General features: G+C 36.9%; 1 protein-coding gene across 11 annotated transcripts in view; it reads left to right on the top strand.

Moving 5' to 3' along the window:
* Window positions 1-26,758, top strand: part of Swt1 (SWT1 RNA endoribonuclease homolog) — a 57,222-nt gene that overhangs the window by 12,058 nt on the left and 18,406 nt on the right. For all 11 annotated transcript variants that reach the window (XM_090340231.1, XM_090340228.1, XM_090340229.1 and 8 more), the window contains 11 exons: window positions 2,782-2,841; window positions 5,702-5,828; window positions 6,224-6,325; window positions 7,524-7,712; window positions 11,015-11,108; window positions 11,501-11,646; window positions 13,903-14,066; window positions 15,758-15,896; window positions 16,878-17,026; window positions 21,824-22,011; window positions 25,656-25,790. In XM_090340231.1, the coding sequence (XP_090196357.1) occupies window positions 2,782-2,841; window positions 5,702-5,828; window positions 6,224-6,325; window positions 7,524-7,712; window positions 11,015-11,108; window positions 11,501-11,646; window positions 13,903-14,066; window positions 15,758-15,896; window positions 16,878-17,026; window positions 21,824-22,011; window positions 25,656-25,790 (1,493 nt within the window). The remainder of the gene's footprint in view (window positions 1-2,781; window positions 2,842-5,701; window positions 5,829-6,223; window positions 6,326-7,523; window positions 7,713-11,014; window positions 11,109-11,500; window positions 11,647-13,902; window positions 14,067-15,757; window positions 15,897-16,877; window positions 17,027-21,823; window positions 22,012-25,655; window positions 25,791-26,758) is intronic.

The following is a 26,758-nucleotide window of genomic DNA, read 5'->3' as shown; positions in this document are numbered from 1 at the left end:
CTGAATAAAATAGTCTAAGAGTTACACAGACTGTGTTCAGAGTTCTTAAACTCAAGCCTAGGTTCGTGCTCTACTTCTTGAGCCACTCCTCCAGCCCCGTCTTTTTTATTTTTTTTGATCATGGAGCTTGAACTCAGGATGGGTGTTGTCCCTAAGCCTTTTTGTGCTTAAGGCTAGCGCTCTACCACTGTCCTTGGGCTTTCTCAAGCCTAGAGCTCTACCACTTGTGCCACAGCACCACTTCTGGCTTTTTCTATGTATATGGTACTGTGGAATCGTGCATACTAGGCAATTACTTTAACCCTAGGCCAAACTCCTGGCCCATTGCTGGTTATTTTTGTGATAACATTTTGTGAACTTTTCTATCCCAACTGTTTCAAATGTTTTTTGCTCTTAGCCTCCCCTATAGCTAGGATTACAAGTATATCTTGTACATGAAAGATGCTGAAAGGTAATCATGGTTGCTGGAGGAAGGCAAACAGTTAAATGCCTATTAAAACTTTTTTTTTTTTTTTTTTGCCAGTCTTGGGGCTTGAATTCAGGGCCTGAGCACTGTCCTTTGGCTTTCTCAAGGCTACCATTTGAACCATAGTGCCATTCCAGCTTTTTCTATATGTTTGGTACTGAGGAATCAAACCCGGGTCTTTGTGCATGCTAGGCAAGCACTCTACCACTAGGCCAAACTCCCGGCAAAACTTACATTTTAATAGGAAAGAATTGTTTAGGAACAACTGAAACGAACTTTTCTGAACTATTGTGTGCAAATCATTGCACTTAACTCTCCAAAAGTGGCCTAAGGTGAAAGATAACAAAGGGCATTTGAGGTTCAAAGAAGAAAATAAGAATACTTAGAATTTCAAGAGTTTTAGGAAGTTCTGTGCCTTCTTTGACATTTTTTTTTTCTTTGAGAAAACCTTAATGATAACTAGTTAGATTTAGAGTCAGCACTGGGAGTATAGCTTTAGTGGTAGCCTGTCTAGCAATTGTGAGGCTCTTTGGTCAAACTCTAAGAATGAAAAAAAGAGAAAAATTAGAGGAAATAATGAAACTTTTTGGTGCAGTTAATGCACACACACACACACACACACACACACACACACACACACACACAGAAAGATACATATACACTAACGATAGGAAAGTAAAACAGGCTCAAGAGAATGAGTATCAAAGGAAGGGAAAGTAGCTGGGAATGTGGCTCAGTGATAGAGTGCTTGCCTAGCATACATGAAGCCCTAAGTTCAGTTCCTCAGTACCACATAAACAGAAAAAGCCAGAAATGGCTCTCAGGTAGATCACTGGCCTTAAACAAAAGAAGCTCACGGACAGTGCCCAAGCCCTGAGTACAAGCCCCAAAATGGCAAAAAAAAAAAAAAAAGGGTGGGGGGCTACCCAAGAGAGTGAATGAGGATGAACATGGTTAACATAGTTTATTTTTATGTATGAAAATAGAACAGTGATATCTGTTGATATTGCTTTAAGAAGAGACAATGGATGGGGAAGAGAAGGGATAAGATTGATTTGGATATATCGTGTACATGTATAGAAATGTTATAATAAACCTTTGTATAACTAATATATGCTAATATATTAAAAAGTAAAACAAAAGTATTTAAAATCAGAGATGAGCTTATAAACTGCAATTATGAAATTATAAGGCTCTAATGGTGCTGATTTATATGATGCAGATAGTGTTACATCATAGGAATTTTGATGTTGGAGAGTTGTGGTGGAAGCTAAATTCCAAATAAACCATTTTTGTATGCACTGTATTTGTTTAAAAGATGTCTATAACTTGTATTATAGTTTTCCATAAAATATATGTGAATTTGCATTTACCTTGGAGAATTTGCTAATTTTTTTTTTTTTTCTGAGCTTCTTGGCATCTATATGTAGGATCAGGTTTACTTGTCCACTGAACAAAAGTGCCTGCTCAGCACCAGGTATTATGGTACATACTTGTAATCCCAGGATTCAGAGGCTGAGATTGGAAGATCAAGAGTTCTAGACCAGTCTGACTATATAAGAGTACAGTTTTTAAAAAAAATCTAGAAAACCCAACAAATAAAGAAGTGCTGGTACCAACTTAGAATTTTAGAAGACAGAATAATAAAATACAAACACTTAATATGTCTCTGAATTTTTCTCTTTTTCCTGATTAAAATTCTCCAGTTCCAGGCCTGGGAGTTTGGCCAAGTGGTAGAGTGCTAGCCTAGCATACACGAAGACCCGTGTTCGATTCCTCGGTACCATATGCGTAGAAAAAAGCCAGAAGTGGTGCTGAGGCTCAAATGGTAGAGCTTTAGCCTTGAGAAAGTCCAAGGACAGTGCTCAGGCCCTGAGCTCAAGCCCAGGACTGGTAAAAAAAAAAAAAATCTTCAGTTCCTTTTGTCTTTTGCCATGTCCCTTTTAGAAATGGCTCCATGTTTCTACCACAGAAGTCCAGTTTATTTACCGTGTTTCTTCCTGTTAGAGTGGAATATAGCTCAACAGTTAGAAAATGAGTATATCTAGAACTAAAACCCTAAGTAATTTTACTCATATTTCATGAATAGAATGGGGATTTTCTATTGTGTGGGCATTTTAGCATCTCAGGACCATTAGCAATGACACGTGTCAAGATGGAATGTAAGCAGTGCTACTGACATCTAGTGGTAGAGTCGAGTGATGTTGCTAAGCATTCTATAATGTACAGGACAACCTGTTACCCCAAATGTTTATAGAGTCAAGTTTGAAACCTTGTGTGCTTCATTCCTAAAATAATTATTCTTTTCATTTCAGAATTTTGAAGTACCATGTTCATCTGCATCACCTGAAAGTGTTGAAGATACAGATCAAGAGGTTACTTTGAATATTTTAATGAAATTCAAGCAGTTCTTACTTGTACATGAAAAAATTTGTACCTTTAAGAGATTAAAAAGTGATATCTATATCTATTGATAGATCTATTTGTATGTATCTATCCATTATATATGAAAGATCTAGGAAAGAACTGTGTATACCTATATATGGAACACAATGTATAGGATTGACATAGAAAATCTATTAAAAATAATACCAAATATTGAAAGATTTCCATAACATTTTTGCTTGCTGATATGAGAAGAAATTTTCAATGTAATATGTAACTGTGGTAATTGTTTAGTTTTCTTTTTGCAGCGTAAGTAGTACACTGAATAGAGATCCTGGATTTTTTTCAAGTCTGTCTGACATTAAACACATCTCACCAAAAGCATACAGTAAAATTATAGACTCACTAACATTCTCCAAATCTCTACAACCCTTTTATAGTTCAGAGCCAGATTGCATGAACCCTGAGTTTCATGTTTTTCTGATGATTTTTTTTTAGTAGAAACTGTTGTTAGACAAAGTATGCTTATTAAATCAATTAGTAGTCTTTCTGTTTAACACCCACTCAAAGTAATAGATAAATAACAGGGTTAGCTGTGGAGTATATAACATCTGTATATTTTCTTATTAATGAGGTAAATACTCTGGTCTTGGAAATAGAGGAATCCTTTTCAATAGAGCCAAAAGTCATAATTAAAATTAGTAGACTAATTTTTATTAGGTAGCACTATTCTGCTTCAACTAAAAATAATTATAATTACAAGATGAAATATTATAGATGCTATTCTTCTAATCAACATACCTATTTTCTTAAATATTTAAGTGATTTTATTCATTTATTTTTATTTTTGTGTTGATACTCATACTTGGGCTCAGAGCCTTGAAGTCTCTGTTCATCTCTGGCTCAGTACCACTTGAACCACATGTTGCAGGTTAATTGGAAATGGAGTTTTAAAGACTTTTCTGCCCAGGCTGGTTTTAAAACTGATTGTCTGTGTTTTAGCCTTTGGAGTAGCTCTGCTTGCAATCATTAGCCTCGGGCACCCGATGGCTTTGTGTGCCAGTACTAGAGCTAGAAGGCAGGACCTCACATTCTCACTCAGCTTTATTGCACACAGCTGGAACTCTGTGGAGCCACAAAAGTTCAGTATACTTTGTATTTTCTTTTTCTTTTTTGCTGATTCTGGAGCTTGAACTCAGGGTTTGGGCACTGTCCCTGAGCCTCTTTTGTAGTCAGAGCTGTCACTCTACCACTTGGGCCACAACACCACTTCTAGATTCTTCTTAGTAGTTTATTGGAGATGAAGGTTTTCACTTACTTTTGCCCGGGCTGGCATCAAACTGTGATCCTCCGATCTCAGCCTCCTTAGTGGCTAGAATTACAGGCATGATCCACTGGCACCTGGCTTTAGTAAAATATTTTAGCCAAAATAATAGTATATTATGCCACTACCCCATATTTACTCTTTTTGTTCATATACTGGGAATAAAAGAGAAGCTGCATTATTTCAATTCAAAATTAGAGCAAATAAATATACTATAGAATATTATGCTTCAGAATTGAGCACTTTTAGATTGTTTTTTAATTTCTAAAATAATATTTCTCAGACTTTAACACACATAAAAATTTCCTGGAATCTTTATTTAAAATGTAGGACTCAGTCTTCTTCCTGAGACTCTGTCTGATATTGGTCCCGGAAAGTGAATTCTAAACCAATATCCATGTCTTACTGATACAGAAGAGAGAGGACATCCTTTGAGAACACTGCTTACTTTGTTGTGTGATACTCTTCACGCTGGTCATATTGTTTTGGTTAATTCTATAAAAGGAGAGGCACTAGAGCATAGAGCTTGCTCAAGGCAGTCAGACTGCCTACCCTTGGCTTGGAGTCTGTGCTTTTTTTTTTTTTTGGCCAGTCCTGGGCTTGAGCTCAGGGCCTGAGCACTGTTCTTGGACTTTCTCAAGGCTAGAGCTCTACCACTTGAGCCTCACCACAACTTCCAGCTTTTATTTTTTCTATGTATGTGGTACCAAGGAATCGAACCTGGGTCTTTGTGTATGCTAGGCAAGCATTCTACCACTAGGCCAAACTCCCGGCCCCCTGTGCTTTTCTTATTTGTAATATGCTACCTATTTTATCAGATTTCAATGGCAAAGACATATAGTGCACATATTGCTGGTAAGAGCTGTCAGGTGCCTGTGGCTCATGCCTGTAATTCTAGCTGCTCAGCTGGCTGAGATCTGAGGATCGTAGTTCAAAGTTAGCCCAGCCATTAAAGTCCGTGGGACTCTTTTTCTCCAATTTACCACCAGAAAACCAGAGTGGTGTTTTGGTTCAAGTGGTAGAGCTCTAGCCTTGAGCTGAAAAGCTTAGGGACAGTGCCCAGACCCAGAGTTCAAGCCCCACCACTGACCAAAAAACAAACAAACTGGTAAGAGCTCTGAAAGAATTTTCTGTTCTAAGGATAACTATATCTAGGGCATTTCATTCATTCGTCTATTGTTTATACACACACATGTACATTTTGTGTGTGTGAGGGGGGTGGTCATGGGGCTTGAACTTGGCCTGGGCACTGTCCCTGAGCTCTTCAGCTCAAGGCTACTGCCCTACCCTTAAGCCAAGCCCCACTTAACCCACTTAACTGTTTTCTGGAGGTTAGATGGAGATAAGAGTCTCTGGTCCTTTTGTGCTCCAGCTGTCTTTGAACATTGATCCTCAGATCTCAAGCTAGGATTACAGGAATGAGCCCAGCACTCTCTGTGAATTTTTACTTGACTTAATGAATCTTTTCTTATTGATCAGGAAAGTAAGTAACCCAAAATATTTCACTGAGGTCTTTTATAATTTAGATGCAGATAGTAGAAGAACTCCATGCTGCACGAGTGGGGAGAAGTGCGGATTTACCTGTTCCACCCTCTGGAGAGTTAATGAATATGGAAATAGACTTGATGGAAGATGATGTACATTCTTCTGCTGGTATTCCCTATATATTAATGTTTATGATATCCTTTGCCCACAAGTTAATAATAATGTGCTAACATTCAGTTTTTACCTTTTGTAAATGAAAAGTTACATTTTGTTCATATGAAATGAAATATGGTGTATTTCTTTTGGGTTTATAAATCAGGACTAATATTTGTTTCATTTGTTTTCTATATATCTCACATTGTTAGGCAGTTAGAAATAATTATCTTCTTTTGTCAAAAACCAGTAATCAGAGTTCCAAGTTGTCCTCTTCTTGGCTTATTAATCACAAATTTTATCAGTTTCAACTAAGTGAAACACTGCTCAATTATAAGATAGATTGCCTGAAGGTATTATTTTAGTCATTGTACAAATCATGGAATTCTTCATCTCTTCCTTTCCTCAAGCAAATACTGCTTTGGACAAAAAACTTCTAATTGTTATCGACACAAATATTCTAATGAATCATCTTAAGTTTGTGAGAATTTTGAAGACAACAGAAATACCAGGTAGTATAAAAATTATTTAAAATTCTATTATTTTTTAACTGAAATGCATTTTTCCTCATATACATCGTTTGTTTTTTTTTCTTTGCCACTTCTGGGGCTTGAACTCAGGACCTGAGCACTGTCCTTGGGCTTTCTTAAGGCTAGAGTTCTACCACTTGAGACAGCACCACTTATGGCTTTTTCTTTTTCCTTTACGTTTTTATCAGTCCTGGGCTTGAGCTTAGGGCCTAAGCACTGTCCTTGGACTTTTCTCAAGACTAGTGCTCTACCAGTTGAGCCACAGTACCACTTTCAGCTTTTTTCTATATATGTGGTACTAAGGAATCAAACCCAGGTCTTTATGCATGCTAGGCAACCACTGTACCACTAGGCCAAACTTCTGGCCCCCTCATATAGATCTTTAGATGTTTGCTGTTATACATATATATAAAATCAGCTCAAATAAAAAAAGATCCTTCTTAGGTTAACTTAGCTCTAATACCTTTTAAAATCATGGTCATTATAATTCAAAATTATTTATGAAATTTTAATTAAGAACATTGATTGTAGAAATTACTTGCTAAGCCCTTTTTTTTTTTTTTGCCAGCTCAGGGCCTGAGCACTGTCCTTGGACTTTCTCAAGGCTAGCATTCTACCACTTGAGCCTTAGCACCACTTCCGGCTTTTTTCTATGTATGTGGTACCGAGGAATTGAACCTGGGTTTTCATGCATGCTAGGCAAGCACTCTACCACTAGGCCAAACTCCCGGCCCCCCCCCTTTTTTTTCTGCCAGTCCTGGGTTTGAGCTCAGGGTCTGAGCACTGTCCTTGGACTTCTCAAGGCTAGAGCTCTACCACTTGAACCTCAGCACCACTTCTGGCTTTTTTTTTTTTTTTAAATTGTATATTTGTGGTACTAAGAAATTGAACCCAGGTCTTCGTACATGCTAGGCAAGCACTCTACCACTAGGCCAAATTCCCAGCCTCTGCTAAGCTCTTTTTTTGTTCTCTAGTTGTAGTTACTTTTTAGCATTGTTCTGACCATTATATTCTATTAATTTCCATATTTTTAATTATCTCATTTATTGTAGATTTCTTAAAGGCAGGTCCTATGTGTTTTTAAATTTCTAGTTCTTTTACAATTGGATTTAATGAATAATAAATTGAATTTAACTCAATAAATGTTGGTTGGGTTCTAAGAAATCTTTCTGTTTTTTAGGATTTGACAGACTTGTATTAATAATTCCTTGGGTTGTTGTACAAGAGTTAGACCGTATGAAGGAGGGAAAATTACTAAAACATGCCCAACACAAAGCTATACCCGCAATTCATTTCATCAACGACAGTCTCAAAAATCAAGATAGGAAGTTATGGGGTCAGTCAATACAACTCGCATCTCAGAAACTTTGTGAGTATTGTCTTTCAAGATGCTTGATTCCTGGTAGACTTGTTTGGGTTCTGACTAATTATTGGAAGGAAACAGATCAAAGCTCCAAAAAATATATAGTCATTGAAATGTAAATGGAATGGGCATTGTGTTGCATTGTGGTTTATTTTGGGATTCCTTGGTTTTTATTTACTTTTGTTTCGCCTAGATTTACTATGGTTATTCTAGGATTTCGCATTGAGTAACTGTGTAGTACTATATGTATGTGCAACTATATTATAGATCTTTGTTTTTGTGGGGAAGTAAGTTTTAGTTTGAACTCAAGGCCTTACACTTGCTAGGCAAGCATTTCGGTATCTGAACCAACCCCTTGGTTTTTGCTTGAATTTATGGTTCAGATAGGGTCACACTTTGGCCTGGGACCAGTATTGGATGTTGATTTTCTTAACTAAGCCTTCCAAGTATCTGGGATTACAGTATGACCCAGCTTTCCTGGCTTGTATGTTGAGGTATTATCTCATTAACATTTTGACTAGGCTGATCTTCTACCTTGATCTTCCTGTATTCTTATTTCCCACTAGCTGGGATTATGGGCTTGAACCAGCAAACCTAAATTTGCCTATATTTGCTAGTACTGAAGCTTGAAGTCCAGGTCTTATTTTCTTAGTCAGCTTTTCATATCTTGGCAGATGCTCTACCACATGAGCCATACTTCCATTTCTGGCTTTTTTTCTGCTTAATGGGAGATAAATCTCTAGGATTTGTCTTCCTGGGTTGGCTTTGAATCATGATTCTTAGATCTCAGCCTTCTGAGTAGTAGTATAGGTGCGAGACACTAGTGCTTGTCTTCTTTTATGTCGTTTTAAGAGCAAACCATGTATATATACTTGATGTGAACAATTTGGAGAAATATGTGATTAGGTGATATCACCAATGTGTGACTATTAGGTATACCTACATGAGTATAATAATCTAAGCATTGCCTAGCCATGGCTTCTAGATGTAATGACGTAAACATAAAATGATTAAGCTTGCTGTCATTGTAATACAATAGACTATTCTAGAGTGAACTTTTTTGTGACTAGGACTACATTCTAAATTATATAATGGAACTTAAATGTAGAGGGCTGGGAATTTGGCTTAGTGGTAGAGTGCTTGCCTAGCATGCACAAAGACTTGGGTTCGATTCCTCGGTACCACATACATAGAAAAAAGCTGGAAGTGGTGCTGTTGCTCAAGTGTAGAATTCTAGCCTTGAGAAAGCCCAAGGACAGTGCTCAGGTCCTGAGTACAAGCCCTGTCAATAAATCATTTATTACCATTATAAAGTATTATGCTTTGTATTTGCTATACTTTCACATGAATGGAAGCACAGTAGATTTATTTATATTAGCCTTACCACACATTTGAATAACGCATTGTGCTATGAAATAACTAGGTAATAAGTATTTTCTGATGATTATAATGTTATTTTCTTTGTTGGTCATGGGGCTTGTACTTGGCCTGAGCATTGTCCTTGAGCTCTCCAGCTCAGTGCTACTGCCCTACCCCTTGAACCACTTCCGGTTTTCTGGTGGTTAATTGGAGATAAGAGTCTCACAGACTTTAGTGCCCAGGCTGGCTTTGAACCATGGTCCTCAGATCTCAGCCTCCTGAGCAGGTAGGATTACAGGCAGGCATGAGCCACAGCGCCCGGCTCCACCATTATAATCTTATGAGACTACCATTGTATCCATGATCAACTAAAACATAATGTTTTAAATACATATTTATGCAGGGTAGATGAGTTTTCTAATTAAAATTTCAATAATTAAGAACTGTATGCTAAAAATGGAGAGAAAAATAAACTGAGACCAAGGTTGGGGTTCATTAATGAAAAGAGTCTTGAATCAGTGTGTAAGATTTGTTGACAGCTTAAATCAGTGTCTGGATCCAGAATCAGTCTGAGGTGTGGCCCTGCCATTATTAAAAAGCACCAGAGGGAATTCTAAGACAAGTAGACCATTATGATAAACATTATCTTTGGTACTGTCTCTTACACTTAACTATTTTTAGTATATTTTTAGTATATGGTTTTTTTTTTTTTTTTTTTTGCCAGTCCTGGGCTTCAGCTCAGGGCCTGAGCACTGTCCTTGGACTTTCTCAAGGCTAGAGCTCTACCACTTGAGCCTGAGCACCACTTCTTTTTCTATGTATGTGGTACCGAGGAATCGAACCCGGGTCTTCATGCATGCTAGGCAAGCACTTTAACCACTAGGCCAAACTCCCAGCCTAGTATATGTTTTTAAGTCTTAAAGAATGCCAGAGGAAGCTGAGCATGGTGGCTCTTGCCTGTAGTCGTAGCTACTCAGGAGGCTGAAATCTGAGGATAGCAGTTCAAAGCCTGCTCAGGTACTAAAAAAGGGGACTAAAACGTCCTTGAGACTCCAGTTAATCACCAGAAAATCAGAAGTGGTGCTGTGGCTCAAAGGGTAGAATGGTAGCCTTGAGCTGAAGAGCTCAGGGACAACTCCCAGGCCCAGAGTTCAAGTCCCACAACCGATGGAAAAAAAAAAAAAGAATGCCAGAGAATACTCTTTCGGCAACTAATTACCATTTGGTAGAAATTAGTTTTTGTATTTTTCACCTGTGACTCATGTTTCCTTTAGAGGTTGAGAGAACGCACACACAGAAAAAGTAGTTCGTTGCTATGAGAGCAATTGCCCACTAGTTTATGTATCTCTTACTACTGAGATAATTTTAAACATTAAGTAGTTATATAGTGTATTTATATTCTGAATAACTGAATGGTGACTGGAACTCATAGCTTTAAGTTTCTGATCTGACAGCCTCAGGGTCACATTTCTTTCTTTTGAGTAGTAGTAGCCCATTTCAGTAATAAAATTTTCATTTAGTTTTGAGCAACTATATGATATGTGAATTTTAGAACTGGAAGTTATTAAGGCTTATTTTACTATTTATTTAAAGATTTTCTTTCAGATATATTTTTAAAATGGACTTATTACAGCTTTACCTTCAGGAAGAAGATTTAGCAATTTCCTACATGTTCTCCACTCCCATATGAGTAGCCTCCACCATTATCAGTACCCAAATCAGACTAGTTAAATTTATTATAAACTAGTGAACCTACATTGATACATTTTTACTCATAGGCAGCAGTTTGTATTAGGTATTAGTGTACACTGTATGCATTTGGAGAAATAATGACATATTTATTGACAATATCATAGAGTAGTTTTAACTGGTAAACACAGCCTCAGTTGTTTATGTGAAACTTAGATTTCTTATCTGTTTATTGATAATTGACTTTGCTAAATTTGCAGATGGGTTGAGTGATGAAAACAATGATGATCGAGTACTGAAATGCTGTCTCCAGTACCAGGAATTATTCCCATGTTCTCTTGTTATTCTGTGCACGTAAGTTTCATAGCCATTTTGTTATTTTCTCTTTTTAAAAATTTTTATTTCACTTACTGTTATTGTATAGTTTATGTACAGAGGGGTTGCAGTTACATATGTCGGGTAATAAGTATATTTCTTTTAGAACATAGTCACCTTTTTCCTCATTTTCTCCCAGTTTCCACTCTTGACCCCTCTCCCCATACATTGTACAGTTCATTTTCAACATAGTTTCTAGTGATTATCACTGTTCAATTAGTTTACTTTTTGTCCCATAATTCTGTGCTTCCCCTGACCCTCCCCCAAATAATTTATGTGCTAATAATCACTGATCTCTGACTAGATCCCATTTGTTTTGAGTTGCTATATGTTTTAACAAAGTGTATTTTTCCTTTTAACCCTAACTTTAGGGATGATAGAAACTTAAGAAGCAAAGGCCTAATAAGTGGTGTGAAGTCACTCAGTAAAGAAGAGTTGAGTTCAGAGTTATTAAACTTATCTTTGAATACAGATATGTGTCATCAACCTTGTATTTCTGAGCAGCAGTTGAAAGCAGGTAGTATTTTTTTCTGTGGATAATTAAAACTATCTTTTGTACCACAATTATTAATGACATTAATAGTAATTAATAGTAATAGTAGTTAATAGTAAATTTTTATCTTGTAGATTTATTTTGTGCTCATCCTGGGGCTTGCAGCAGGGGGCTTAGGCACTGTTTCTGAGCTTTTATGCTCAAGGTTGATGCTAACCACTTGAGCCACAGCTCTACTTGTGGCTTTTTTTTTTTTTTTTTTGCCAGTCCTGGGCTTGAGCTCAGGGCCTGAGCACTGTTCTTGGACTTTCTCAAGGCTAGAGCTCTACCACTTGAGGCTCAGCACCACTTCCGGCTTTTTTTTTCTATGTATGTGGTACTGAGGAATCGAACCCGGGTCTTCATGCATGCTAGGCAAGCACTTTAACCACAAGGCCAAACTCCCGGCCCCTACTTGTGGCTTTTTTGTAGTTGGAGATAATGAGTTTCATGGACTTTCCTGTACAGTCTACCTTGAATTGCAGTATTCAGATCTCAGCCTTCTGACTGGTATGAGCTACCAGTGCCCAGCTCATCGTAGACATTTAAAATAACATATTTAGGATACTTGTTGCTTGTATTAATGAAAAGTATAATAGAGCATAATGTCAAATGGCATCATTTAGAAACATATCCCACCTTATCACTATGAAGATAATTTAAAGTCTTCAGTATTTATAATATTTTTTCTATGTAATTTATGTAGATATTTGTGAATACAAACAAGCTATTTGTCTCCTTTTGGAAACAAAGTTTTTATTGTAATATTCAAAACATTTGAGAGGAATACAGAATATTCAAGTTTATGAATTTTCAGTGGTAGTATCTTTTCACTTTGCCATTGTATTATTGCCATCTTTTATCCCTAGTTTTTATGTGTCACACTAAACCACTTAAATGTTTTGGGTTTTGCCTTAAAAATATTAGTTTTTTTAAAAAAAATATATATATATTATTATTATTGTAGAGGTGATGTACAGAGTAGTTAAAAACAGTTACATAAATCAGGTTATGAGTACTTGTTTTTTGTTCCAAGTCATCCCTTCACCCACGCCTAGTTTTTCCCTCTCATCCCCATCCACAAATTATATAGCTCATTTTCCACATAGTGTCTAGTGAGTACCAGTGCTGTATTTGTTCACCGTTTGTCCCACCTTTCCCTCCCACAGACAAACTAACACATAAGAGAAAAGGAAAAGACAACAAAAACAGCATACATGCCAGGCCTTGGTGTCTTACATCTACAATCCTAGCTAGTCAAGTGGCTGAGCTCTGAGGATAACAGTTCAAAGCTAGCCCAGGCAGGAAAGTCTGTGAGATCCTTATCTCAGATAAAAAACGCAGGGAAAACCAGAAGTGGAACCATGACTCAAGTGGTAGTATGCTAGTCTTGAGCAAAAGAAGGTCAGGGTCTGGGTCTGGGTCCAGGCTCTTGAGTTGAAGCCCCGGGATTGATTTAAAAATTGTGTGTGTGTGTGTGGTTTTTTGTTTGTTTGTTTTGTTTTTACAAATAACATCTCGTTGTTTGAAGTATCCAAAGTAATGATAGCTGGGAGCCAGTGGCTGGTGCCTGTGATCCTAGCTACTCAGGAGGCTGAGATTTGAGGATTATGGTTTGAACCCAGTTTGGGTAGGAAAATCTGTGAGAGACTAATCTCCAGTGAACCACCAAAATGCCAGAAGTGGAGCTCTGACTCAATGGTAGATAGAGTGCTAGCCTTGAGCAAAAGCTAAGGGACAGCACTTAGGACCTGAGTATGGCATACACACACACATACAGAGTATTGATAATGAAATGATTTCAAGTAATGAAATGACTTCTCCCTTTCCTTAATGGGAAAAGACATAAAGAAAAGTTAAGCTAGAGATATTGGTTGTTTGTAAATGATTGATGTGGACTGAGATTAGAAATATGTACTATTTTTGGAAAGCCTATTTTTGTACACACTTTTTTGGGGGTTTTCAGTTGTAAATAAATGCAGCACATTCTTTTCATTCTTATTTTCAAAATAATAAAAAGAAATTTTAAAGTCTAAAAAATTTTCCATTTGACTAAAAACATTTAATTTCTTCCCCCCCCCCCCAAAACTCGAAAGGAATGAGGCCATGGCTCAAGTAGCAGACACCTGCCTAGCAAGCATGAGGCCCTAAATTCAAACCCCAGTATCACCCAAAAAGCAATAACAAAGAGCAATAACAATATATGCCCTATATAAAGCCGTTTAACTATTTGCTTTGAAGGAGCCCCACCTGTAGAAGAGAGCTGTAAAGAAGAGTCTACAAATTCTGGATTATCCATTCTACTTGAACACATTGTATGTGATCTTGAAAAATCTCTTGGAACAGCTTTGTCTTCAATATTGGAAACAGAAATGAAAATTGCTTTTGGAAACCTTTGGATGGAGGTGATTAGTTCAAAATTTTCTGTAATGGGAGATTTGTTATCTTAAAAGATTATTATACAAAATGTGTAAGCTTCATTTTAGTAATATTGCATTGATTATTTTTCTCCAGATTTTTGAAATAATGTTTTTTTGGCAAATCATAGGTATTTCTTTTTTCTTTTTTTTTTTTGCCAGTCCTGGGCTTGAGCTCAGGGCCTGAGCACTGTCCTTGGGCTTTCTCAAGGCTAGAGCTCTACCACTTGAGTCTCAGCACCACTTCTGACTTTTTTCTATGTATGTGGTACCAAGGAATCGAACCACTATGCCAAACTCCTGGCCTAAATCATAGGTATTTCTTAAAGGTTTTAAAAACTACATGATCATAGTTTTAATCAATAAATATTTATGATGTGTTGGAAGCCTACTCCTGGAGCTTAAATTGAGTCTAGAAAACTTATTTTAATTTGATTTGATATAGAGAAATCCACTTAGCAATGTGCATTTAGGAAAAAAATTAGTATTTTGGCTTATGTCAAATAATGACAGTCAGAATACAGTTGATCACCTTAGCAAGATGCTTTGGATTTTCTTTAGGATTACTCTTTTCTACAATTCAATAAAATACCAAACTGGGCAACCATGTTCTTAAGAGCTCAGTGTAATGTTGATTTGATGTTCACATACATTTATAGCTAGCAGAAACATTATATAGCCCATCAATTGTAGCTTCTAACTTTATCTCAGCTCTTCAGTGACTTCTAATATTTGCCAGTATCTTGTGTTTGCAACTTGACTGTATTACTTAGTGTTGTGCCAAAATAATGAGAATGATAAGATTCTAGGAGGTTTGATTTAAATGGGATATTCTATAATAGAAATAGGAATGACTCAGAAAAAAGGTGTTGACATTTCATACAAAAAGTACATTAAAGAACCTTTCTGATGAAGACTATTTCTCTGGTTAGAATTATGCTTTTTTTTTTCTTAAACTTCTGGTTTCTGAAACTATAAAAATTAATGCTCATGTAAATTTTACAAGAGCAGATTGTAATAGCATTTCAAGATGATTAACTGTTTTTTGTTTTTTGATTTTGGGGGTGGGGGAGGTTTGGTTGTGGGACTTGAATTCTGGGCCTGGGCACTGTCCCTGAGCTTTTCAGCTCATTTCAGGGCTACTGAACTACCCCTTGAGCCACAGGGCCATTTCAGGTTTTCTGGTTAATTGGAGATAAGAGTCTCACAGACTTTAGTGCCCCGGCTGGCTCTGAACCATGATCCTCAAATCTCAGCCTCCTGAATAGCTAGGATTACTGACATGAGCCACAACGCTTGGCTGTAATTAACTCTTAAAAAAAAATTATTTTGCCAGTCCTGGGCCTTGAACTCAGGGCCTGAGCACTGTCCTTGGGCTTTCTCAAGGCTAGAGCTCTACCATTTCATCCACAGCACCATTTCTGTCTTTTTCTATGCATATGTGGTACGGAGGAATCTAACCCGGGTCTTCATGAATGCTAGGCAAGCACCACTAGGTCAAACTCTGGGCCGAGAGTTTGACCTGGCCCGGCTGTGATTAACTTTTTATAAAATGTATTTTAATATAAGGAGAATCCAACTATATTTTCAACAGAAATATATATTTCTAAATAGGTGTGTTTAAGTAACAGTAATAATAATAAAGTCCATAAATAATAATTTTTGAAAATGCCTTTTAGATGCTGTATTTGAAACCACCATGGACACTAATACATTTATTACAGTGCTTTAAAAAACATTGGTTGGCTGTATTTGGATTAATAATGGGAAAGAACTTGCTTTTAACTGTTGAGCGCCTATATGAAAATCTCTCCAAAGGTATGAATCTTTTTTCCTTTAGCTATGTGTATTACAATATTAAAGCTTTCACCCGTAATCTTAGCTTCTCAGGGAGCTGAGATATGTGGATCATGGTTTGAAGCCAGCTTGGGAAAAGTCTGAGTTTTTTTTGGGGGGGGGGAGGGTGTGGAGGACATGGGCTTTTAACTCAGGGCCTAGGCACTGTTCCTGAGCTATTTTGCTCAAGACTAGTGTCTACCACTTGGAGTCACAGGTCTACTTCCAGTTTTCTGGTGTTTAATTGGAGATGAGTTTCTCAGACTTTTCAAAGCCCAAGCTGGCTTTGAACCCAGATCCTCAGATATCAGCCTCCTGGGTAGCTAGGATTACAGGTGTGAGCAGTCAGTGCCAGGTAAGTTGTTAGGTCTTTAAATTATTATTTGTAGATTTCTCACATTAACTTACAGGGGAGAAAAAATCTAGCCCCTTTTGCTTTTCACTATTGCCCAAATTCTCTATTTTTTTTGCCATAATTTTGTTACACGCAAAACACATTATTTTCAGTAAATCAAGAGGTAAGTTTCACGCAGTGAGTTGAAGAAAAAGCACAACATGACTACTGATTTGGTGTGATAAGAACCATATCTAACTAATATGGGTTGCCATAACATCTGACTCTTTTGGTACGTTCATCACTATGAAAGGATGTGCATGGGAAGCAATCTCAACTTGAAATTCTACAGTTTGATTTTTTTTTTTTTTTTTTTTTTTAGTAACTATCTCATTTCTAACGAGTGAGGTTGACAAAGTGAGGGAACACCTAGAATCTGAAAACAGAATAATGGTAGAACTTTCTCTGTTTGTTAATCTCTTTTAATAGCAGAAGGGTAAGTTAGACATGACATGTACACGTAAACATATATTCTTCCTAAACTTTGGAGTTTATAATATTAGTGTCCCAAAGTGATTTTCATGTTGTGGATTCATTCTTACATGTTTTTCTTTATTTTCTCTTACCAGCTAATAATGAAGTGAATTCTGCAACAGTAAAATTTCTCCTTCATGATTCTAAAACTTTGTTACATGCTTTTAGTACAAGGTCAAATTATGATGGTATTCTTCCACAAACCTTTGCTGAGGTGAACAAACTGCTCCAAACATTTGCAGAGGTAAAATACTTTTCAAATACCATTTAGAGTAGCCATTAACATATATTCTAAAAATGTATTTAGACAGAAAGGGGTAAAAAATGTAATTCTAACCTATTCTAGCATAAAGGCATTAGATAAGTAAGTTTAGGGGTGTATAAGCAAGTCTTATAAGTTATGAAGACATTTGACAGTTAAAATTAACAGTTTCGTTATTTTGTTCATGAAGTAGTCCTTTTTCTTTCTTTTTACTTTCCTTTTTCTTTTCCCCTTCCATACCTTTTTTCTTTCCCCTGTCTTTTCCATTTTCCATCTCCTGCTTTTCCCCTTCGCTTCTCCCTCCTTTTGCTCTTTCTTTTTTATTACCCTTCTTATTTTTGAGACAGGGTCCTTATATGTAGCTTGGGGTGATCTTGAATTTGCAGTCCTCCTGCTATCCAGTGCTGGAATTTTAGGTTTGTGTAACCATAGTGCATTTGGTGAGCTTTTATATTATTTTTTTTATTTTCAGTGCCTGAGACTAGTGAATCTTATATGTCACATGTAGGGAATAAATACCTCTGGTTCTTATCTATAATCCTAGCTACTCAGGAGGCTGAGATCTGAAGATTGCAGGAACATGGCCCATGCCCTAAGTTCAAGCCCCATAATCAGCACCAGAAAGCAAAAACAAATATATATGTATTGAGATTTTGTCTCATATATATGAATTAAATTTGAGTTTTAATAGGCAAAAATGGTAAGCATCATTTTTACTTCCTGCATTAGAAGATAAATGTTACATTTACTTTTTTTTTTTTTGCCAGTCCAATCCTGTTAACTTAGGGCCTGGGCACTGTCCTTGGGCTTTCTCAAGACTAGAACTCTACCACTTGAGCACAGCACCACTTCTGGCTTTTTTCTATGTATGTGGTACCAAGGAATTGAACCTGGGTCTTCATGCATGCTAGGCAAGCACTCTGCCACTAGGCCAAACTCCTAGTCCTTATATTTACTTTTATACCTGGCATGACATCATGACTGCATTTATAGATAACTGAAGGTCAACTCCTCATACAATCTAAGTGACATCGCATGGGTTAGTTAGCTTTGCTATGTCTGTTTCCTCTGTTATAAAATCTGAATTACAGTATCTGTTTCGTAGGGTTTGTGTTTTATTAGATTGTGTTTAGTTATTTGTTTTACTAGGTAGTCATAAAGTTAATTGTTCTAATAGAAGATTGATGTACATAGCAGTCTTATAAATATTAATTTATAGTTTTAGAAATTTTATTTTTGTCAGTTGTGGGACTTGAACTCTGGGCCTGAGCTGTTCAGCCCTACCCCTTGAGCTCCACTTCTGGTTTTCTAGTGGTTAATTGGAGATAAGAATCTCACAGTCTTTAGTGCCTGGCTTATTTTTGTAACTTAAAAGCATAAAATTAGGGCCAGGAATTTCTCCTAGCGGTAGAGTACTTGCCTAGCATGCACAAAGACTCAGGTTCAATTCCTCAGTACCTCAGAGGCCAGCTTTCAGGCCCTGAGTTCAAGCCCCGTGATTGGCAAAAAAATCAAATAAAAGCATAAAATTAGTAACCTAAGAAACTAAAGGTTTGTTTTTGTTTTATCAGTGCCAGGGCTCCTCCACTCAGAACTCTAGGTAACCTAATCACTAGTGTTAGAACTCCATTTCCCTGTTTTTGGTGGTTAATTGGTGATAGGAGTCTCACAGGTTTTTCTGCCTGGCTTGGCTTTGAATCATGATCCTTAGATCTCATCTTAGCAAGTAGCTAGGAAAATGTGTGTGCTACCAGCTCCCATGTAGAAACTGAACCCTAGACAAACAATGCTTCTAGCAAAGTTACTGTAAAACTGAGTTCCAGAATCAAGTTTTTTTAAACTCATAATGAAAATGTTTTTCTGAGCCAGGAGTTTGGTCTAGTGGTAGACTACTTGCCTAGCATGAACAAAGACCTGGGTTAAATTCCTTGGTGTACCACATACATAGACAAAAACCAGAAGTGTTGCTGTAACTCAAGTGGTAGCACTCTAGCTTTGAGAAAGCCCAGGAACAGTTCTCAGGCCCTGAGTTCAAGGCCCAGGACTGGCAAAACAAATATTTTTCTGCCTTACCAGTTTTTGTTTTAAACCCACCCCATTCAATTACTTGTTTCTATACAATTTGAAATCTGCCTTGAATCTACCATATTTCAATTAGTACTTGCATACCACCCAACATATTATATGTTTATAAGCTAATTCTGGCTTCTACAGATAAGGGAAAACATGCAGCTTTTGTCTTTCTGTGCTTGACTTTCCTCAGCATCATTTTTTTCTACATGGTATAGTATAACACATTTTTCATTTCTTCATTCAATAAAGAGCATCTGGGCTAATTTCATATCTTGGCAATGATGAATAGTACTACAATGAACATGGTTGTATTTGTAGCTTTACTGTAGCCTTATTTGTGCTCTATTGGATTATACCCAAGACTGAAATTGCTGGTCATAGGAGGAAAGCTCATATTTAGTTTTTGAGGAACTTCCATACTGCTTTCCAGAGTGGTTGAACAAGTTAGCATTCCCATCACTATTGTAATAAGAGTTCCCTTTTGGCTACATTCTTGGCAGCACTTATTGTTTATTTTCTTGATAGTAACTATTCTAACTAAAGTGAGGTGTGGATTCTTAGTGTTTTGATTTGCATTTCCTTTATAGCCAAACCTGTTGAACATTTCTTTATGTGTCTATTAGCCATTTTCACTTCATCTGAGAAGTCTCTCTTTAGCTCATTAGCCTATTTATTAATTGGGTTGCTGTTTTCTGTTGGTGGTGGTGGTGGTTTTTGTACATTGTAGGGCTTGAACTCTGGGCCTGGGCACTATCCCTGAGCTCTTCAGCTCAAGGCTAGCACTCTACCACTTGAGCCACAGCGCCACTATGGTTACTGGTTTTTTGAGGGCTTAATTTTAAACTTCTTGCATATTCTGGATATTAGGGCATTGTCTGTTATGTATAGCTGGTAAAAATCTTCTTTCAGGGCCCGGAGTTTTGCCTAGTGATAGAGTGCTTGCCCAGCATGCATAAAGACCCAGGTTCGATTCCTTGGTACTGAAGGCATAGAAAAAGCTGGAAATGGTGTGGCTTAAGTGGTGGCGCTTTTGAGAAAACCCAAGGACAGTGCTCTGGCCCTGAAACTCAAGCCCAGAATTAGCAAAAAAGAATCTTTCATTTTGTAGGCTGTCATTTTAGCTTGTTTGGTATGTCCTTTAATGTGTAGAAGTTTTCAGTTTGATGCAGTCCCATTTATCAAGTCATCTTTGCTTTGCTGTGCTTCTGTATGTTTTATTCAGAAAGTTCCTACCAGTGCCAAGAAGTCCTAATGTTTCTCCTACTCCTTCCTGTAATAGTTTCATGATTTCTAGTCTTACACTGAGGTCTTTGAGACTTTTTGAATTGATGCTCTAGTGCTGTTTGTTGAAGAGGCTGTCTTTCTTCCAGCCTTTTTTTTTTTTTTTTTTTTTTTTGGTGTTGTCATCCAATATTAGATGGCTATAAGTTTGTAATTTTTTAATTTTTGGGTCTCTATTTTGTTTCATTGGTCTCAGGCTTGTTTTTATGCCAGTACCAGGCTGTTTTTACTACTATGGGTCTATAGTATAGTTTGAAAGTTTTATTTTGTTTGCCAGTACTGGGGCTTCAACTCAGGGCCTGGGCACTGTCCTTCAGCTTTCTCAAGTCTAGCATTTTACCACTTGAGCCACAGCCCTACTTCTGACTTTTGTTTTGTGTATGTGGTACTGAGGATCAAACCCAGGTCTTGATGCATGCTAGGAAAGCACTCTACCAGTAGGCCACACTCCTGACCTCTAGAGTTTGAAGTTTTATATTGTTATTCCTCCAACACTACTTTTTCTAGTCAGGATTGCTTTTGCAATTTGTAAGCCTTTGTGTTTCCATATGAATTTTTGGATTGTTTTCTCTATCTCATTGAAGAATGATGTTAGAATTTTGATGGGCATTGCGTTGAATTTATACATTGCTTTGAGCAGTATTGCCATTTTCATGCGGTTAACTTTGAAAATCCAGGAGAGTGGATGGTCTTTCCACTATTTTATGTCTTCTTCAATTTGCCTCTTCAAGATTTTATAGCTTTTACTGTAGAGTTCCTTCACATCCTTCGTCAATTCCTGGTGTTTGGGGTTTTTTTTGGGGGGGGGAGCTTACAAATGGAGTTACTTTCCTGATTAGATATACTACTTAATACTTTTTGTTGGCCATTATGTTTACTGAGTTTCCTCTTTCCTTGTGAATATCTTTTTATACTTCAAAGTCAACATATATCTATACAATAAATTGGTATACTGTCTTTTTTAAGTTTGTAAACAGACACAAACTTTAAACATGTTTTATTGTATTTGCAGTATAATATGTGATATGTTCAGTGTATTATCCCACATCAGCAATGACAATGTGTAATGAATGTGATACATGAAGTATATTGCTTGGATCTTGAGTCTGTATTTAGTTTTCTATGGTCTCTTGTAGTTCAAAAAGAACCCACTGTCAGTTTAAAAATGATCAAATAATTTTCTTATGTTAACATTAGCATGTTAACTAACACAGATCAAACAATAAATGGATTGAAATATTATTTGATTTAACAGAAAAGGAAAATATCTATTCTTTCGCTGTTTCTGGGAATGTTCTGTACCTACTCAATGACCAAGAATTGCTAGCATTTCCCAGAAAGCTAACATTTATGAGTATGGGTTTTCTGTTTTACTTATTTACTAATGAAAGGTGAGTACATTTTGTTTAATTCTTATTTCCCCAGGTCAAGACAAAACTTACATCAAATTCTCCAAAAACCACAGTGAGTACAAGGCAGGAAGATACGTCTTTGATGAAGTTTCATAACCAAGAAATCACTATTTTCTCCGGATCTGACCTTCCCCAGCCTAATAGGCATCAAGAAATCTGGTCTATCCTAGAGAATGTATGGATTATAATATATCAGAACAGGTACTTAATTTCCAATAATCTTTTCACTCTTGCCTTACAGATTTCTTAGGGTTCCCATTATTACTATTATTTATGAAATAGTGTTTAGCTTATGGATTTATTTTTCTAGATTGTCTTACTGAAGGCCTTTTGCTTATAATTTTAAGTATATATGTATATGTGTATGTATATCTCACATATATGTGAGATTACATTTGGTATATGATATATGTGATGTATGATATCCATACACATATATGAGGGTGATGTAGCTGGGACATCTGTCACTTCATTGATTATCAATGTTTATTTGGCTGACTAGACCCTAGAGCATTTCTTGTACATCCCTCTCCAAGCTGCACACTGGACGAAAAAGGATGACTTTTCCAGATGAAGGATTGTTCTTTTGTCACTAATATATAAATAGCTCTACTGTCCTGCTAGAAACTTTAGACACTCTTTCTAAAATGTATATAGCTTAAGATCTATTTCTAGAAATCTAGATTCAGAAAGATTAAAGTCAAGCTGAGTGTAAATTTAGAATAATCTCTCCAGGTTTCATATGTAAACTTGGCTGAGAAGTATTGTCAAAACCAATGAAAAGTCAACTGGATTGGTCAAGCAGAATAGCATAGTATAAGAATAGAATAGAATAGAATAGAATAGTTTTTTTATTATTACTTTTCATTTATGTGATACTGAGGAATCAAACTCAGGGCTTCATCCATGTAAAGCAAGCACTCTACCAGTAAGCCATACCCCTGGCCCCTAGAATGGGTTTTAAATGGGCTGCTGCTAGAGTAGTTTGTAAGATAACTTAAAGCTACTGATTTGATTAATCTACTCAGATGAATATTCTTACATATATTTCTCTCCAAGTTCAGAATCTTTTTTTTTTTGTCTGAGAGCAGGATTCCAGCTTGGTATCTGAGACTTGATTTCACTCATTGGCTAGTGCTCTATGACCAGAGCCATGTATCCAACCCCTTGGAATAGTTATATAAAATCAAATTCTATCAAACTAATGTTTACGACTTTGATTTTTAAGGTCATGTGACAGTTGCTACTTTTTGTTTTACTGTTAACAAAGGCAGCAGAACAATACTGGAAACACCTGTGAGCAATCGGCTATGTCAACTTTTTCATTGGGTCTGACTTTTAGTCCTTGGCTATATTCTTTTATTTATTTACTTTCCTTTGCCAGTCCTGGGGACTGAAGTCAGGGCCTGAGCACTGTCCTTGGGCTTTTTCCTCAAGGCTAGCACTCTGCCACTTGAGCCACAGCACCACTTCTGGCTCTTTCTGTGTATGTGGCACCAAGGAATTGAACCCAGAGCTTTGTGCATGCTAGGTGAGCACTCTACTTCTAGGCCATGCTCTTGGCCCTCCTTGGCTATATTCTTCTCCAATAGATTTATAATCAGTCATTTGACTAGCTACTTTATTATACTAAAGAACTACCTTTGAGTGACATATACAATAAAGAAGATATATATATATATATATATATATATATATATATATATATATAGTTGTTGTTGTTGTTGGTTGTGGGGCACTGTCTTTTTTTTTTTTTTTTTTTTTTTTTTTGCCAGTCCTGGGCTTGAGCTCAGGGCCTGAGCACTGTCCTTGGACTTTCTCAAGGCTAGAGCTCTACCACTTGAGCCTCAGCACCACTTCCGGCTTTTTTTGTATGTATGTGGTACCGCGGAATCGAACTTGGGTCTTCATGCATGCTAGGCAAGCCCTTTAACCACTAGGCCAAACTCCCAGCCCAGCACTGTCTTTTTTTAATTAAAGAATTTATTAACATTGATTTGTACATCATATTTCAAATGACGTGTTTAACAAACAGGTATTCAAGAACGGTATCTATATACAATCACTGGCACTTAGATTTTAGAACATAATCAAAATTAGGCTGAGGGTTTATATGTCATAGATACATAATAATCTATGTAATAAAACATTATGTTATAGAGTCATAAGTTTTTATGACTATGTAGTTGTGTTTATATTTCCAGTACCATGTTCATAGCATTGGGTATGCAACTTTTTTTTTTTTTTTTTTTTTTGGCCAGTCCTGGGCTTGAGCTCAGAGCCTAAGCCCTGTCCTTTGGCTTTCTCAAGGCTAGAGCACTACCACTGGAGCCTCAGCACCACTTCTGGCTTTTTTCTATGTATGTGGTACCAAGGATTTGAACCTGGGTCTTTGTGCATGCTAGGCAAGCACTCTGCCACTAGGCCAAACTCCGGGCCCCCTGGGTATGCAACTTTTGAGTCCTCACTCTTGTACTGTTTGGATCTAATAGCCAAATATTAAGGATTCCATGCGCCTTTTGTTCCTTTGGTCTGGACTTGCCTTTGAACTCTTCAGCTCATGAGTACTGCCCTACTCCTTTAGCCACAGAGCCACTTGTGGTTTTCTAGTGGTTTAATTGGAGATAAGTGTCTCATGGACTGAGCTGGCTTTAAACCAAGATCCTCAGTTCTCAGTGTCCTGAGTAGCTAGGATTACAGGTGTGAGCCACCGTGCTTGGCACAAATTTATATATATATATATATATATGTATATATATATTTTTTTGTATTGTAGAGGGTTCTGTGTACCTTTTGGGCAATAGCATTTTAGTAAATGGAAAATGCTAAGTCTACTTCTTCGTTTCACAAACTGGTTGTACACCAAAGTCAATGTAGAACATATGCCACACAATGTGCTTGGGCCCTCCGTGTAAAAAGGCTCACTGGGAGGTGTAGCAGGATTTACATAAGTGTATATGCGAGCTCCTTGTCCTGTGGTTTAATAATCATTTGTACTCTTAATAGCACATCAAGTCAGATTTTTGTTGTTTTTTGAAATTATGAGGAACTTGGCTAGATAATAGGTACTCTGAATGATTTAAGTTCAAGAAAGTCTTAGTTCAAGTTCAAAAAATCTCCTGTGTTACTGGCCATGGTGGTATACACCTGTAATCTCAACTGAAAGATCTGTAGGTTAAGGGAAAAATGCTATGAATTAGCGGCCAACATAGAGTATTACTATTTTTATCTGATTGTGAATTATGATTGATTAATGATTTTCTAGAACTAGAATTTCCAGAATAAATTTCAATTTCAACTTTTTCCATATATTCTTGAGTGCTGACTTAAATGTACATTGATAGCATTACTTACTATGGTCTATTTTTTTTTCTTTTTTTGTTAGTAATGGGACTTGAACTCTGAGCCTGGGTATTGTCCCTACTGCCCTAACCCCATGAGCCTCAGTGCCACTTCCAGTTTTCTGGTGGTTAATTGGAGATAAGAGTCTCAAGGACTCTATAGTGCCCCGGCTTGTCTTTGAACCTCAGTTCTCAGAGCTCAGCTTCCTGCGTAGCTACGATTACAGGTGTGAGCCACTGTGCCTGGCTTCTTATGATCTATTATAATAGAACTTTATCTACATAACTTTTACGGTATTAGTGCAAAACTACATTATGTATGACCTGCATCCCTTCCATGAATTTTAGCTTTGACTTTCATATGTCACCATCTTTTGTATTTCTAACTTAAATAAATCAGTATTCCAAGAGATGTAATTTTATCATCATTTTTATACACTGGCAGTGGAAATAATTGAAATACTCAATGTACAATTTATCTAAAACATCTTTTTTGTATTTTAGCACCGATGTATTTCAAAGATTGGGCTCTAGTTCAACTCTGATTACCCCTCCAAAAATAGCATCATTTGAAGAAGCATTTTTATATCTTCAAAAGTTAATGGCAGCTGTGAAGGACATTCTTGAAGGAATTCAGAGGTAAACTCTATATTAATTTTAAGGTTTCAGTTTTTAATTATTTGCCTATTAATATTTTTTGAAATTTGCTAGGAATCTTCCAGTAACTTAATAAATAAATTACTTTTAGATTTAAATTTTAGGGCCGGGAGTTTGGCCTAGTGGTTAAAGTGCTTGCCTAGCATGCACGAAGACCCGGGTTCGATTCCTTGGTATCACATACATAGAAAAAAGCCGGAAGTGGTGCTGAGGCTCAAGTGGTAGAGCTCTAGCCTTGAGAAAGTCCAAGGACAGTGCTCAGGCCCTGAGCTCAAGCCCAGGACTGGCAAAAAAAAAAAAAAGAAAAAAATAGATTTAACTTTTATTTCATATATCACTATACTTAGCTTATTATTATTATTATTATTATTATTATTATTATTATTATTTATTTTTGCCAGTCCTGGGGCTTGAACTCAGAGTCTGAACGCTGTCCTTGGTTTTTTTTTTCCTCAAGGCTAGTACTCTACCACTTGAGCCACAGCACCACTTCCAGCTTTTTCTATGTATGTGGTACCAAGGTATCGAACCCTGGTCTTTGTGCATGCTAGGCAAGCATTCTACCACTAGGCCAAACTCCTGGCGCTTAGCTTATTTTTTTGAGATGGAATCTTGAAAACTTTTTCCCAGTCTGGCCTTAAGCCACAATCTTCCTTTCTCCTTTTGTTGAGTAGCTGGATTATAGTATTTGCTACCATGTCAAGCCTATTTATTATTTTTGACATTTTTTTCCTAACTTTAATTCTTGGTCCAAGACAAAGAAATAAATTGTAGCTTTTATTATTTTTTAATTTTTTTGCCAGTCGTGGACCTTGAACTCAGAGCCTGGGTACTGCCCTTGGACACTTGTTGCTCAAGGCCAGCACTCTGCCATTTGAGCCCAAGTGCCTCTTCCTGCTTTTTCTGTGTATGTGGTTCTGGGAAATCAAACCCAGGGCTTCATGGTAGGC

Source organism: Megascapheus bottae, chromosome 10, assembly GCF_031878675.1.
Source record: "Megascapheus bottae isolate mThoBot1 chromosome 10, mThoBot2.hap1, whole genome shotgun sequence".
Classification (NCBI taxonomy): domain Eukaryota; kingdom Metazoa; phylum Chordata; class Mammalia; order Rodentia; family Geomyidae; genus Megascapheus; species Megascapheus bottae.
Note: the sequence above shows the minus strand (reverse complement) of the source record. Positions and strands in the feature narration are given on the sequence as shown.